This window comes from Suncus etruscus, chromosome 1 (genome assembly GCF_024139225.1).
Source record: "Suncus etruscus isolate mSunEtr1 chromosome 1, mSunEtr1.pri.cur, whole genome shotgun sequence".
Taxonomy (NCBI): domain Eukaryota; kingdom Metazoa; phylum Chordata; class Mammalia; order Eulipotyphla; family Soricidae; genus Suncus; species Suncus etruscus.
Window position 1 is genome coordinate 206,103,308 of NC_064848.1, and position 15,875 is coordinate 206,119,182.

The following is a 15,875-nucleotide window of genomic DNA, read 5'->3' on the forward strand; positions in this document are numbered from 1 at the left end:
CCCCGATTCTGAAGTCCCGGGGCCCCTCCTATGTCCCCCAAAGGAGGTGCAGACAGCCCAGAACAAGTGCCCTTTGTCCAGTCCATGCCTCCGGCCAGCAGGGCTCGGAGACCATTGTTTGGGACCTTCCAGGAGAAGTGGGGTGCGGTGAGGATCCCCAGCCAGCGGTCCTTAGGGCACACACCCTCTCTGCTCTGGGGTGCTCCAGACCCCGAAGTCTCTGGGTTGGCTGGTTCCCCACTTCAGGTTAACCTAGGAGTTCTGAGCCCCACCCTGGCTGGAGGGTGCAGAGTTGGGGATCCGGGTCAGGCGCCCCCCAGATCACACCCCCTGCCCGGGCCCTGCCTGCCCCGCCCCGAGGAGACCCCGGGCTCACCTGACCCCGGCACCCCGGGACCTGGGACACAGGAGGCGGCAGAGGCCGGAGAAGGACCCACAGCGGCCGGCAGGACCCGCCCAGCCCGGCAGGCCCGACCCACGTGGCGGCATCATGTGACCGGCCCGCCCGGCCCTGGGGCGCCCCAAGGCTGAACCCGCGCCCACACTCCCCACCCAGCCCGGCTGCGTTCCCAGGGGTTCAGTGAGCACCGGAAATCGCCGCCCTGAGTTCACCCTCCTCCTTGGGCCTGCACCCCAAAACCCAGCAACCCACAGGGCAGAAACTGGGTGCTGGGCACTGAGTGGGGAGACCTGGGGGGTGCCCAGGTGGGCAGCCGAGTGGGGTGCAGAGACCAACAGCACCCTAAAAAGTCCCCACCACCTCTCCCTGCCCCTGATGCCCACACTAGGCTCTCAATGCTTGCAGGATTCCAGAGCTACACGAGCAAGGCCACCTCCTTGGAGGAGCCCTCCTGGGTTGAACACTTTGGAATGAGCACTGTCCTTACAGACTTGGGCATTTGCCCGACTTCCTACTAAACTCTGGGCCCAGCTGTGCACCCAGCAGCCCCTATGGAACTGGCACAGAGTGGGGGTTGTGAAAACATCCGGGGAGGGGCAAGACTGAGAAGCAGAAAATTCACGGGAGCTAAACCGGCAGTTGGGCTTGTGGCAGGGGCCAGGGCCCAGCCAGAGAGAAAGGCAGGGGCTCCCCCACCAGCCTCTCCAGCCCCCCAGCTTCCTGGAACTCGGTGGTTCGAGTGGCAGAGGAAGGAAATTGAGAAATGCTCGGGGGCTCCAGCAGACAAGGCTAGAGGGTGGGTGCTTGGGAGTGGGAATAGGGGTGCTGGGTCCGCCCTAGCCAAGCTGCCTGTGGCTGATAAGGGGGCCCGCCACTCCCCACCTCCACCCAGCCCTGCATGCGCAGCCCCAGGACACCCACAATCACCAAACAGAAGCTCCATCCCCCCAGCTAGTGACTCTGAACAGGTGAGGGGCCTCGCACCCCAACACGGGCACAGCCAAGGTTCTGCCTGTCCTGGGGCATCCCCGCACCTCTCACCTGCTTGTCTGCACCCCTAGGCCCCACAGGAAGCCTGTGGTTGTGGAGAGTACAGAGGAAGCCAGCACAGCCCTGGGCTTTGGGGTCCGGTCATGTGACCCCTCCCCGGGGCTCCCTGCCTGCAGCCGTCCTGGAGGTGGAGGATTGATCGGGGGTCTCCAGGGCAAGGTCCCAGGGTGCTCAGGTGAGTGAGCGCAGAGCAGGGGTGCAGGGAGCACTCCGGAGGAGAGGAGAGGAAGAAAGGATGGGGTGCCCCATTCCGTACAGCTTCGGGGTGGCCACACCTCCTCGTCTGGGTCCCCAGGCCAGGAGCAGAACAGTGCCAGCATAGGAGAGAGGAGAGACAGAGACTGGGTCTGGCCGGGTTGGCACAGCAGACTCTGGATTTTGCAGGCTTGGGGTTTGGGGCTTCCCTAGGAGAGTCCCAGCAGGAGGCAAGTGGAGGGGGGCTGTCTCACCTCAGCAGGGAGGCTCACTGTTTTGGGTCCATACTTTGGAGTGCTCAGGGGCTACAACCCTCAGTGCTCGGGGACCCTATAGTACCCGGAATCCAACCTGGCCCCAAATGCAAACCCCCACACTCTTCCTCTGCCCATTCTCAGCGCTGCTGTTTAACCCTGAGTTCTAGGCACTTTTCCCCCATTCCCAGTGAGGAGGGAAACTGAGGCCAAGGGAGAGAGGTTTGTTTTGCGCGCTGGGAATGGATGGAGCCTGAACCCAGAGATTGTGCAAGTCAATTCCTTCTCTTCTCTTTTGGGCAGCCAGGCCTCGGAGATCTGGAGACTCCCCGCATCTTTCCGGAGTTGGGGGTCATAGCGGGGGGGGGGCCCACTGAGCCCCCAGCTGCAGAGATGCGGGAACCCCCAGAGCCAGAGGACCTATGGGACGAGATGACCCGACTGTGCGCCCCGGGGACCCCGGTGCGAGCGCTGCCCTATGCCTTGGTGGACAAGCGCCTCATCCAGTGGGTACCCAGGGGTCCCTGATCCGGCGGGATGGGGATGTCCCGGTCCAGGCACCCCCCCCCAACCCTCACTCCCATTGCAGGCGGCTGCGGGAGCCCTCAGAGCTGCAGCGATGCTGGAGGCGGCGATGGCTGCACAGGTGGCAGGTGGCTAGACGGCTGCAGGAGGCAGCACGGAGGCTGTCCCGGGGCTTCGGGCTCTGGGAGAAGCCGCTCTACGAGATCGGGGGTAGGGCCTGCACCCCATCCCCACCCAGACCCCTCTGTCGGGTCCCCGAACCCGGCCAGGGCTTCACCCGGCTCCTCGCACCCCTGCACCCTGGAGCGGGCGTGGCGGCGGGTGGCGGGACTGCAGGGCGGCCAGCCGTGGTCACCGCACACCCTGAGGTCCTGGGCACCCTTGGGGCACGTCCCTGCATCCCTCGAGCCCGCTGTCATCCGCACAGGGCTCTTCGGCACCGGGACCCAGGCCTACTTCACCTTCCTCCGCTTCCTGCTGCAGCTCAATCTTCTGACCCTGCTGCTGATTGCAGGCTTTGTCCTATTGCCACTGGCCTGGCTCCAACCTCCTGACCCCCAGCTTGCCTCCAACGCCAGTGAGTCACCCCCGTAACCTGTGGGGTGCTCTGAGTAAGAGATCAGTCTGTGCCCGGAAACCCTGTCCTCACACCCTCAACCCCCACTGTCATCCAACTCTGGATCCCTATAACCCTGCTCTGGAGTTGGACAGAGGCAGAACCAGGGCCCCGCTAACTGTCCTGTCTGTCCCTCCACAGCCCTCCAGTGCCCCCGTGACCCCCAGTCCCAGACCGGTGTCCCCAAGTTTCACAATCAAGTGTGGGATGTCCTGAGCGGCCGGGTGAGTGGTCGGACCATCACAGTCACAGACTCATCAGGGGGAAGTCAGGGTACTGACTTCAGGGACACCCCCCCCCCCAGGTCAAGGGTATTTTGGCTTTTTTGTATGGTTTGGGGGTTATTTGTGGGGGTAAGCATATGGGGCAGTGCTCTGGGGAAAATTGTGGTGCAGGGGATGGGACCATGGACCTCCCACATACAAAGTCTCTCTGGCCCATGTGTGTGTGTGTGTGTGTGTGTGTGTGTGTGTGTGTTATGTTTGTTTTGTGTTTGAGTTTGGGGGGGCCACACTCCAGCCCTGGTGTGTGAGTGTGTATGTGTGTTGGGGGGGGGATTGTTCCCAGCAGTCCTTAAAGGTCCCAAGGACCAATAGGGGGCTCTGGAATTAGGAGGTGCTGAGGCTTCCCATAAACCACCCCCAGCTCCAGAGACACATTTTGGCTTTTCCGAGGACCAGTCTTGTCCGAGGACCAGTCTTGGGCCAGAGAGACAAGCTAGCAGGGAAAGCACTTGCCCTGCAAGTAGCCAACTAGGGTTCGATACAGCATCATACAGGATTTCTTAGACCCCTCCAGGATAGACTCCTGAGTACAGAACCCTGAGCACAGCTGGGTGTGCCCTCCTCAAGCCAAAAGCAGAAGCAGAAGGATCAGGGGGGAGAGTCCCACAGCTGTCAGGAGTGGACAAGGGAGCTGAGGTTGTTTTGCATAGCCAGACCTGGAACTCAGTTTCCTCTTTATACTCCAGGCCTTCAACCAGACCTACCTCTTCTATGGCGCATACCAGGCAGGGCCTGAAAAAGACTCGGCCTACAGCATCCGGCTCGCCTACCTCCTCAGCCCACTGGCATGCCTACTGCTCTGCTTCTGTGGGACCCTGCAGCGGTGGGTGAAGTCCCTAGTACCCTGTCTTCAAGGGTCCCCCATCAGCTGGGATGCCAAAAGACTGGGGGACTCAGTTCCCAAACTCCATGTCCCCACATGGGCCATGGCCAAAGCCTGTCTGCCCTGAGGGCTAGCGTCATAGGACAGCAGGGTGGGCTCTGGCCTTGCACACCACTGACCCAGGTTCCATCCTCGACACCCCATAGGGGACCCTGAGCCCTGCCAGGAGTGACCTCTGAACTTAAAAGCCACGAGTTAGCCCTGAGCACAGCCCAGCATGGCCCCCAAACAAAAATAGCCTAATCAGGACCAGAGAGTTAGCATAGCAAATAGAGCATTTGCCTTGCACGCAGCCGATTCAGGACAGATGGTGGTTCGATTCCTGGCATCCATATGGTTCTCCAAGCCTTCCAGGAGCGATTTCGGAGCACAGAGCCAGGAGTAACCCCTGAGCACTGCCGGGTGTGACCCCCCCCAAAAAAAAGAAGCCTAAAAAAACCAACCTAATCCCCTGGGCCAGAGTGATAGCATATTGGGGAGGGCATTTACCATGTATGAAATCCACATAGGTTCAATCCCCAACATCCCAAAGGGTCCCCAGAACACCGCCAGGAGTGATTTCTAAGCACAGAGCCAGGAGTAATCCCTGAGCACAACTGGTATGGGCCAAAAACTAAAAAGGAAAAAAGAAAAAGGCCTGGGACTAGAGCAGTGGCGCAAGCAGCAAGGTTTCTGCCTGGCATGTGTTAGCCTAGGATGGACTGTGGTTCAATCCCCCGATATCCCATATGGTCCCCCAAGTCAGGAGCGATTTCTGAGCGCAGAGACAGGAGTAACCCCTGAGCATCACCAGATGTGGCTGAAAAACCAAAAAAAAAAAAAAAAAAGGAAAAGAAAAAAGAAAAGGCCTGACCCCAACTGCTGAGGTTTCCCACTCCAGAACCATAGCCCCAGCTGAGGCGGGTGGGAAGGACATTTCCCCCACCAGCATGGACACATGTGTTACACACATGCATGTAAACTCACTACATGCACACCCACACATATGCACACACCCACACTCACTACATCTGCCCAGGATGGTGAAGAAGCTGCCACAGACTCTTCTCCTGAGCCAAGACTACAGGTCCCCGCTCAGCGCCAAGGTCTTCTCGTCCTGGGACTTCTGCATCCGAGGGCGGGAAGCGGCCGTCATCAAGAAGCACGAGATCAGCAACGAGCTAAAGGTGCGTCAGCAGGGCCAGGTGGGAGAGGACACAGACACCCAGGTTCTGTCCCCAGCACTCCCACCTGTGACCTCCAAACAAGCCAACAAAACAGGATCCGGAAAGATAGCACAGTGGGTAGAGTGTTTGCCTTGCTTGTGCCCAACCCAGGTTCAATCTTCAGCATCCCATATGGTCCCCTGAGCCTGCCAGGAGTAATTTTGTTTGTTTGTTTTGTTTTTTGTTTTTGGGTCACACCCGATGACACTCAGAGGTTACTCCTGGCTTGGGGTATCATATGGGACATCAGGGGATCAAACTGCGTGTAAGGCAAACGCCTTACCGCCTGCACCACCGCTCCAGCCCCTCCAGGAGTAATTTCAAAATGCAGAGTCAGGAATAAAAACAAAACACACACACACACACACACACACACACACACACACACACACACACACACACACATGAGGTAGCACAATGGGGAAGGCGATTGCCTTGCAGGCAACAGATTCAGGTTCAGTCCCCAGCATCCCAGAGTGTCCCCCGAGCACTTGCAGGAGTAATCCCTGAGCCAGGAGAAACGCCATCAGGTAGGACCCCTCAAGTAAAACCCAAAGGCGAGGCAGCTCCCCCCCCCAGCCTAGACCCCCCCCTTGTGCTGCCTTGCTGCCAGGTGGCGCTGGAGGAGGGCCGGCGATTTCTGCAGACCCAGCATCTGACCCGCACCCAGCGCGCCTGCCGCCTGCTCAGCTTCCTTCGGACCAACCTCCTGATCCTGCTGTTGGTGGCCGGGGCCATCTGCGCCATCTTCTGGGCCACCAAGTACTCACAAGACTACAAGGAGGTGCGGCCACTGCTGAGGGGAGGGGTGGGAGGCATGGTGTTTGGAATCGGTGTCCTCCGGAGAATGTGATGAGGAACGGGGTCTTCCCTTGCAGGACCCCCCATTCGTGCTGCTCCAGTATCTGCCATCTGGGGTCATCGCCCTGGCCAATTATCTGGGTCCCCTCATCTTTCTGTTCCTGGTCCAGCTGGAGAACTACTCTCCCAGCACCGAGGTCAACCTCACCCTGGTCTGGTGAGTGAATGGCTGGGTGGCATCAGTAGGCTGGCTCCCTGGGGCTGAGGAAGATGGCCTGGCATGGGGACTCCCAAGCAAGGTTAACAGAACAAGCAGGTCCCCAACATAGGTCCTGGGGTCCCTGCTTCCTTTCCTTCCCTCCGAAGCACCCCAAGTCTGTTTGTGTGCCCTGTGCAAGGAAGCCTTCGGAGTAGCTGGTGAATGCTTTCTCTTTTTCTTTTTATTTTTTGGTTTTTGGTTTTTGGGTCACAACCGGCAGCGCTCAGGGGTTCCTCCTGGCTCTCTCTGCTCAGAAGTTGCTCCTGGCAGGCTCGGGGGACCATCTGGGATGCCGGGATTTGAACCACCATCCTTCTGCATGCAAAGCAAACACACTGCCTCCATGTTATCTCTCCGGGCCCCTTTAATTTTGTATTCTTGAGTTATTTATTTTAATTATTGAACCACACCCAATGGCGTTTATGGATTCCTCCTGTCTCTGCACTCAGAAATCAATCCTAGCAGGCTCAGGGGACCCTATGGGATGTTGAAAATAGAACAATTCCTGGTCCCTGGCCAACAGGATGCAAGGCAAATGTCCTACCTGCTGTGCTATCGCTCCAGTCGAAGGGAGTTGGGTGTGTGTGTGTTGTTGTTGTTGTTTTGAGGTGTCATACCCAACAATGCTCAACAATGTTGAGTCACACCTGGCAATGCTCAGGGATTACTCCTGGCTCTGCACTCAGAAATCGTCCCTGACAGCCTCAGGGGACTATATGAGATGCCAGGGATTGAACCTGGGACTGTCCTGGATCAACCATGTGCAAGGCAAATGCCCTGCCTCTGTGCTATCTCACCAGCCCCAGTGCTCAGGGCTTCACCCTGACTCTGTGTACTCAGGGATCACTCTTGAGAGGGGCTCAGGGAACCATATGGAGTGCAGGTGATTGCACCCAAGTCAGCAAGACAAGCGCCCTCTCTGCTGTACTATGTCGCTGGCCCCAGCTGGGTTCCAGCTTCACACACCAGGTATAACTCCTGTGGCTGCCCTGGCTCTCACCATCCACTCTGAAGTCTTCACGTGATCTTCCTCATCTCCACGTGGAAAGATGGAGAAGTGAGATTTTTGTGGGAAAATGCTTCCGCTTATGTCAAGCTCCTGGCACCACCTGGGTGCAGATCCGGCATGGCTTTGCAGGGAGAGCCTCGGTTAAATCCTCCCTACTCTGTTTTGTCCCTAGGCCAGCAGCCACCACCTGGCATGGCCCAAACCAACAACAGCTCCAACCGATCTCCATCCCAGAGCTCTTTCCTCCCCACCTGCTTTTCTCTGGGGCTGCTGCTCCTCAAGATTCTGCCCCACCCTTGTCTCTGCCTGCTCTCCCCATGCATAGGTTGCCTAAAGCATAATCCTGAGGGGCCGGAGCTGTGGCACAAGCAGTAAGGCATCTCCCTTGCCCACGCTAGCCTAGGACGGACCACAATTCGATCCCCCGGCATCCCATGTGGTCCCACAAGCCAGGAGCAATTTCTGAGTGCATAGCTAGGAGTAACCTCTGAGTGTCACCAGATGTGACAAAAAAACAAAAACAAAAGCATAACCCAAGCCAGCAAGATTGCCAGTGCTCTGCTCCGTGTTGTCTAGAAGGTTAATTTTTCTAACCAGGTAGTGCATGTGCACACACAGAAAAAAAATGGGGGAATGTGGGGGGAGCAGAAGAACACCGCAAAGGCTTGAAGGACAAAACTCATACCACAGGCTCAAGCAGGGGTGCCTTGGTGATGCTCAAAAGGGAGAAACAGGACCTCTAGGACTGAGGCCCCAGGCTGAGCTGCAGTCAGTACTTCACCTGCTTGGAGAGGTTGCACTTTCTCCAGCGCAGACCACACCAAGTAACATAGAAAAAGCAACTTTTGGAGCCAGAGGGATAGGACAGCAGGAGAGCATTTGCCTTGCACATGACCAACCCAGAATGGACTCGGGTTTGATCCCCGGCATCCCAGAGGATCCCCTGAGTCTGCCAGGAGTGATTTTTTTTGGTGTTTTTTTTTTTTTGGGGGGGTGGGGGGTTTGGGCCACACCCGGTGGTGCTCAGGGGTTACTCCTGGCTATCTGCTCAGAAATAGCTCCTGGCAGGCACGGGAGACCATATGGGACGCCGGGATTCGAACCAACCACCTTAGGTCCTGGGTTGGCTGCTTGCAAGGCAAATGCCGGCTGTGCTATCTCTCTGGCCCTCCCCTTTTATTTTTTTTTTTTTTTGGGTCACACCTGGCAGTGCTCAGGTCACACCTGGCTCTATGCTCAAAAAATCACCCCTGGCAGGCTTAGGGGACCATATGGGATGCCAGGATTCGAACTACTGTCCTTCTGCATGAAAGGCAAACACACCTTACCTCCATGCTATCTCTCTGGCCCCAGGAGTGATTTCTGAGTGCAGAGTCAGGAGTAACCCAAAAAAACCAAAAAGAAAAAAATAATAAAAAAAAAAAAAAGAAGAAGCAGTTTTTCCCAAGAATGATTTGGAGATGGGGTTCAGGGGAAGCAGCTTACAGCACCCTTGGAATTTTTATAACTAGATCCAGGCCTAGTTAAAACACTGCCTTTGGGGGCCAGTGGTAGGGTGTTTGCCTTGCATAATGCTGGCCCGGGACGGACCCGGGTTTGATTCCTGGCATCCCATATGGTTCCCCCAATGCCAGGAATGATTTCTAAGTGCAGGAGTAACCCCTGAACACCTCCTGGTGTGGCCCAAAAACAAACAGGAAAAAATAAAGAGGCTGGGACAGGGATGGAGTGGACAGGGCATGGCATGTGGGGTCATGGTCTGTTTATTAGATTTTGGGTGGGGCTTCTTGTGGGGCCTGTCTTGGATGGGGTGTTGAGTGGGGGGCCACCTAACTCAGCCTTGCCCCCAGGTGCGTGGTGCTCAAGCTGGCCAGCCTAGCTATGTTCTCCCTGTCGCTGGGCCAGACCATCCTGTGCATCGGGAGGAACAAGACCAGCTGCGAGTCCTACGGCTACAACGTCTGTGACTACCAGGTGGCTGGGGGTCCTCGCAGGGCCCGTCCCTTGAACCCCATTGCTTTGTCCCCGTGGGGCCTTGCATGGTGCCATGAACAGGCGTGGGGCTGCCTTCCTCTGCTTCTGCTTGTGGTTTAGTTGGGTTGGGGAGCACTTCCGGTGGTGCTCAGGGGCTACTCCCTACTCTGTGCTCAGGGGACGCTCTTGGTAGGGGAGCAAACCAGTGTCAGCCCGCTGAGCTATGGCTCCCATGGGTCAGGTCACAATCCAAACCACATCGAGGCTTCTCTTGCCCCACTAAGACTGGGTGGGCAGGTGGGCATGAGCCAGGCCTGGGCATGACAGGCCCCTCTCTGCAGTGCTGGGAGAATTCAGTGGGCGAGGAGCTGTACAAGCTGAGCACCTTCAACTTCATCCTCACCGTCTCCTTCACCTTCCTGGTCACACTGCCAAGGAGGTGAACCTGGGGGGGACGGGGAGTAGTGCCGGGGATTGGGGGCTGCCCTGGGCCTGTGCATGACTCTGTCCATCCTGGGAGTCCTCCCCATGGTGAACGCTGGATACCACCCACTCACCCACCCACCCCAGGCTGCTGGTGGAGCGCTGCTCAGGCCGCTTCTGGGTCTGGCTGGACCGGGAGGAATTCCTGGTGCCCAAGAACGTGCTGGACATCGTGGCGGGGCAGACAATCACCTGGATGGGCCTCTACTACTGTCCGCTGCTGCCTCTGCTCCAAAGCACCTTCATCTTCCTCACCTTCTACCTCAAGAAGGTGAGGGTCAGGGTCGGAGGGATAGCATAGCGGGGAGGGCGACAGACCCAGGATCATCCCAGTCACCCCATAGGGTCCCCTGAGCTGCCAGAACTGATTCCTGAGTGCAGAGCTAGGAGAAACCCCTGAGCAGCTTAGTGACCCCCCTAAAAAAAAGGTGAGGGTCAAAGCCTTGCGAGGCCGCAGAGCTGATCCCTCTCTGCCCTTTACCCCACTCTTCCCTGACTTTTCCTTCATGGCACCCCAAACCCCACATCTTCCCCAACCTTCCTTTCATGGTGCCCCCAGACCGCTCATCTTCCCTGACCTTCCTTCCATGGCCCCCAACCCCACACTTTCCCTGACCTTCCTTTCATGGTGTCCCCAGAACCCACATCTTCCCTAACCTTTCCTCCATGGTACCCCCCCAAACCCCACTTCTTCCCTGACCTTCCCTTCATGGTGCCCCAAACTGTACATCTTCCCTGACCTTCTCTCCATGGCGCCCCAAACCTCACATCATCCTTGACATTCCCTCTATGGCGCCGGCTGGTGGGTTGAGCGCCCCCTTGTGGTTGTCCGCCCCCAGTACACGCTCCTGCGGAACTCCAGAGCGTCCACCCGGCGCTTCCGGGCCTCCAGCTCCACCTTCTTCTTCCAGCTGGTGCTGCTGCTGGGCCTGCTCCTGGCCGCAGGGCCCCTGGGCTACGTGGTCAGCAGGTGAGGGGGCCGGAGAGGTGTCACGGAAGCAGGGCGTTGGCCTTGCATGCAGAAGGATGATGGTTCGAGTCCCGGCATCCCACATGGTCCCCCCTGAGAACAGCTGGGTGTGACCCAAAAACAAAAACAAAAACAAAACAAAAAATCTTATTTATAGAAGGACAGTGGTTCAAATCCTGGCATCCCATATGGTCCCCGGAGCCTGCCAGGAGCGATTTCTGAGCGTTGAGCCAGGAGGAACCCCTGAGCACAGCCGGGTGTGACCCAAAAACAAACAAAAAACCCCAAAAATAAAAAAATCTCATTTACAGAAGGACGGTGGATCGAATCCTGGCATCCCATATGGTCCCCCGAGCCTGCCAGGAGCGATTTGAGTTAGAGCCAGGAGTAACCCCTGAGCACTGCCGGGTGTGAACCCCCCTCCCAAATAAATAAATACAAAAAATAAAATGAAAAGTAGGTGAGGGGATGCCGAGGGCTCTTCACAGTAGGCCCCAGACCCACCTCCCACCTGGTCCTGTCTCCCCTCTCCCCAGCGTCCACTCCTCCCAGGACTGCGGCCTCTTCGGCAACTACTCGGCCCCCTGGCAGGTGCTCCCGGAGCTGGTGGCGCTGCGGGTCCCACCTGCTGGCCAGCTGGTCCTGCGCTTCCTGGGCTCCCGCGCCTTCAGCTTTCCACTGCTCATCCTGCTCAGGTGCCGCTCTGAAGAATGCCACCGCTGGGGCTGTTCTGGGCTCCCTTGGGTACCCAGATGCAGATGAGGAGTCCAGGGGACAAAACACTGGACCAAAAACAGAAATCCAGGGGCTCCTCTATGCCCTAGGCAAGTCCCCAGGATGACCCCCTTGTAAAGTGGACGTCTTCGGTGGTCACTGTGATTCTGGCCAGGAAAAGAACAGAAGCTCAGAGGTCTCTCTGGGAGGAGGCAGAAAGGAAAGATAGATCTTAGGGAGGCAGAGGACCCGCACAGGCATGTTCTGAGAACATGCACGGGATAGCAGGCGAGCTGACCTCTAATCTGGGATCTGACTGTTCACAGCCTCGTCCTGACCGTGTGCATCTCCCAGTACCAGGCCAATGGCCGGGCCATCCAGGGGCTCCGGAAGCAGCTGCTTTGGGTGAGTGCTAGGGCCCTGGAGGTTGCTGTCCTGTCCTCGGGTGTGGCTGCCTCCAGTAGCCCGCCCAGAGGAGATGGAGACAGGGACACAATTGCAGAGCATAACCTCAAGTGCAAGCCAGAGCCAGTATAATAGGGTTCGGCAGAGTGAGGACAGGAATCTAAGAGCTATTATCATTTTGAGAGAGCTCAATAGGCTGAAAGCTGGCCAGAGTGACAGAGCGCAGCAGGGAAGGCATGTGTCTTGTACATGGGTGACGTCGCATATTGTGCCTCTGGAGCCTGCCAGGAGTAATCCCTGCCAGCAGAGCCAGCAGTCAGCCCTGAGCACTTCCGTTGTGGCAGAAAAGAAAAAGAGATATCTTTTATTTTGGCTTTGGGGCTACACCCAGCAGTGCTCAGGGTTACTCCTGGCTCTGCACGCAGAAATCGCTCCTGGCAGGTTCAGGGAACCTTATGGAATGCCGGGGATGCAACCCGGGTTGGCTGTGTACAAGGCAAACGCCCTACCCACTGTGCTATCCTTCTGGCCCTGAAAAATAAACTTCTTAAAGACTGAAAGCAAAGGGTGGGTAAGAGACCTGGGTCTCATTGCAGCACAGGACGGTCCCCTGAGCACCTGCAGGAGTAACCCCTAGAACTGGAAGTAGCCACTGAGGACCTCCCCAGTGCCCTGACCTGCCTAGCCCTGGTCTAAATCCTAGGACAGACTGGGAGCTGTATTGTGATGGGGCCTCTAGTGGTGGTAAGGTGTATTATTGTGGGGGTGGGGGCTGTAGGACCACGTGGTCTTGGTGCCCCATCCCCTCTGCTGGCCCATCTCCACCTCCCCACCTTGCAATCTTGCTCCCTGCCTGTTCCCACAGCAGGTGCAAGAAAAGTGGCACCTGGTGGATGACTTGTCGCGACTGATGCCGGATCCGTGCCCGGAGTCCCCACTCTCCCCAGCTTCGCGCCCACGATCCTTCTGCCCGGGATTCCCATGTCCAGGCTCTCCGGGACCTCGGCCCCCCAAGCCCAAGCCTGGACCCTCTTTAAAGGACCCCGCAGCATCCCATAGCCCGTCCCTGGATTTGGACGAGGACCCACATCTAGCCTGTAGATTCCGCTTCTCCAGCAGTGGCTCCGAGGTCTAGCTGTGAACCCATCTCTACACACAGCCCACAGCCAGAGGACCCCCTGTTGTCCCTCAGTGGACTTTCCAGCTGGTGTTGGAGAGGGACACGCACCCAAGGACAACAAGGGGGAAATATGGAACCTTCTATTTTTTTTTTGGGGGGGGGGTCACACCCGACAGCACTCAGGGGCTACTCCTGGCTCTAGGCTCAGAAATCGCTCCTGGCAGGCTCAGGAAACCATATGGGATGCCGGGATTCGAACCACCAACCTTCTGATTGCAAGGCAAACGCCTTACCTCCATGCTCTCTCTCCAGCCTCATGGAACCTTCTATTTCTATTTTATTTGGGTTTGGGTTTTGAGTTACGGGCCACACCAAGCTGTGCTCAGGGGTTACTCCTGGCAGGATCCGGGATGTCAGGGACCAAACCTAGATTTACCTGCTGTACTACTGAGCCCTTTTCATTTTTTTTGGGGGGGGAGGATGGTCGCATCTGGTGATCTCAGGGTTTAATCCTGGTTCTGTACTCAGAAATCTATTCCTAGCAGTGCTGGGGGACAGTATGGGATGCCAGGGACCCTGGGTCAACTACAAGGCAAGCGCCTTCCCTGCTGTGCTGTCGCTCCAGCCCCTCCCAGCTTATTTCTATATTTATCTCACTGTCTTTTTTTTATTTTGGCCACACTCTGAAGTGTTCATGCCTTAATCCTGGCTCCATGCTCAGGGAACCATATTAGGGCACCATGGATTTGAGCCAGGTCAGCCGTGTATAAGGCAAGTGCCTTATCCCCTATTACCTCATTGCTTTAAAATTTTTTTATTCTTTTTGTTTCGTGGCTCTCCCTGTGTTGACTCCTTGCTCTGTGCTCCACAGTCGTCCCTGGCAGAGCTTGGGAACAGATAGGCTGCTGAGAATCAATCCTGAGTTAGCTGCAGGCAAGGCACAGGCCGTACCCTCTGTCCTGTCTCATCCCTTCTGAGGTCTTTGTTTTTTTGTTTTGTTTATTTGGGCCATAACTGGTGGTGCTCAGGGCTTACTCTTGGCTATCTGCTCTGGTGTTTTGTTTTGTTTGTTTAATATAAATTAAAAAGTCCAGTGTTGGTGTGTGAATGAATGGTGAGGCCTTTCTCGGCTAGGCCCAGTTCCCGAGAAGTCACTATGGCCTGGGTGGTCTGAAGGTTGTAAAGTGACGGCGGAGCCCAAAGCAGTCAGATGAAGTTCCAGGAGTCAGCCAGCTTTATTTCATGGTCCCTACCACCATGAACACCTCTTCACATGGTCTGTATGCTAAGCCTTTTCCAAGCAGCCACTTCTCTGCTCCTTCTGGTTCTCTCTGCCTCTGTCTCCCTTTCAGCTGGTTCTCCAGACTTTCTTGCTGACTGTCTCCCTTTGCTGATGCTACTGTTGATGCTTCTTTGCTGATGCTGAATCCTTTGCTGACTCTAACTCTCCTTATCCCCACTTTTCCCCGAGTCAGCCTCCTCTACCCACCCATTCTAGGTATGGGCAGTTCTGATCATTCAGATGAGTTGGGGGAGGGGGGAATACCCACATTCTAGGATCACTCCTAGGTGGCTTGGAGGGGACTGTATCAGATGCTGGGGAGAAGGAACCCAGGGCAGCCAGCCATGTGCAAGAAAAAATGTCCCCCTATGTATAATCCTTCCAGCATCTCTCTTGAGGTTTTTTAAAAATAAATTTACTAAATCATTGTGAGATACACAGTTAAAAAATAGCTGTTGATAATTGAGTTTCAGTTATAAAATATTCCAACACCCATCTCTTTACCAGTGCTCATTTCCCACCACCAATGTCCCCAGTTATATGCCCCTAAATTTCCCCACTCCTAAATTTTCTTTTTTCTTTTTTTGGTTTTTGGTTTTGGGGTTACACCCGGCAGCGTTCAAGGGTTACTCCTGCTCTACACTCAGAAATCACTCCTGGCTGGCTTGGGGGACCATAAGGGATGCCGGAATTTGAACCACTGTCCTTCAGCATGCAAGGCAAATGCCCTGCCTCCATGCTATCTCTCTGACCCCTCTCCTAAATTTTCCTTCTTTTTTTCTTTTTTTTTTGGTTTTTGGGTCACACCCAGCAGTGCTCAGGGGCTACTCCTGGCTCTATGCTCAGAAATCGCCCCCAGCAGGCTTGGGGGACCATATGGGGTGCCAGGATTCAAACCACCATCCTTCAGCATGCAAGACAAATACCCTACCGCTATGCTATCTTTCTGGCCCCCCTCCTAAATTTTCTTAAGGTACACACTATACTGGTATAGTAACTCAGGGCTGTAGTTCATTGGGGGCAGGGGTTGGGCCTCATGAGTTCGGGGGACTATTTCCTGGAGTTCCCAACAATGCTTGGGGGACCATATGGTAGCCAAGGCTGAACCAGTATCTGCACTTTAATCTGTAGTAATAATCTCTGGTACCTGCAGTTATTAAATAGTTATCTACTATGGAAAATGCCATCCTGAAATGGGATCTCTCCACCCATGGGAAGAGAACCTGGCCAATAGGGCCACCCTAGCCTGGAGGCTTACTCTGATTTCTAACATGAAGTGCCCAGTTTATATTTTGCAATTAATAATAATACAGTCCAGTTTCATCTTAATCCCCACCGCTCTAGTTCGCAAAGAAACTGGAGTCTGCCATTGCCCAGGACTGGCTGCGACGGGCCTATCTGACTGCCTTAACGAAGTGGGTGGGACCAGGACATGTGGGGTGGGCC

General features: G+C 56.1%; 1 protein-coding gene across 1 annotated transcript; it reads left to right on the forward strand.

The window, feature by feature from the left end:
• The first annotated feature begins 30 nt into the window (after positions 1–30).
• Positions 31–13,162, forward strand: TMC8 (transmembrane channel like 8). The gene is made up of 19 exons (XM_049768598.1): positions 31–147; positions 361–499; positions 1,293–1,368; positions 1,462–1,625; positions 2,258–2,405; positions 2,489–2,634; positions 2,852–3,001; positions 3,182–3,264; positions 4,011–4,147; positions 5,226–5,373; positions 6,026–6,196; positions 6,291–6,430; positions 9,332–9,455; positions 9,797–9,894; positions 10,026–10,209; positions 10,778–10,908; positions 11,445–11,603; positions 11,949–12,027; positions 12,893–13,162. The coding sequence occupies exons 1-19, from the start codon at positions 31–33 to the stop codon at positions 13,160–13,162; spliced, it is 2,664 nt and encodes an 887-aa protein (XP_049624555.1).
• Positions 13,163–15,875: the final 2,713 nt, after the last annotated feature.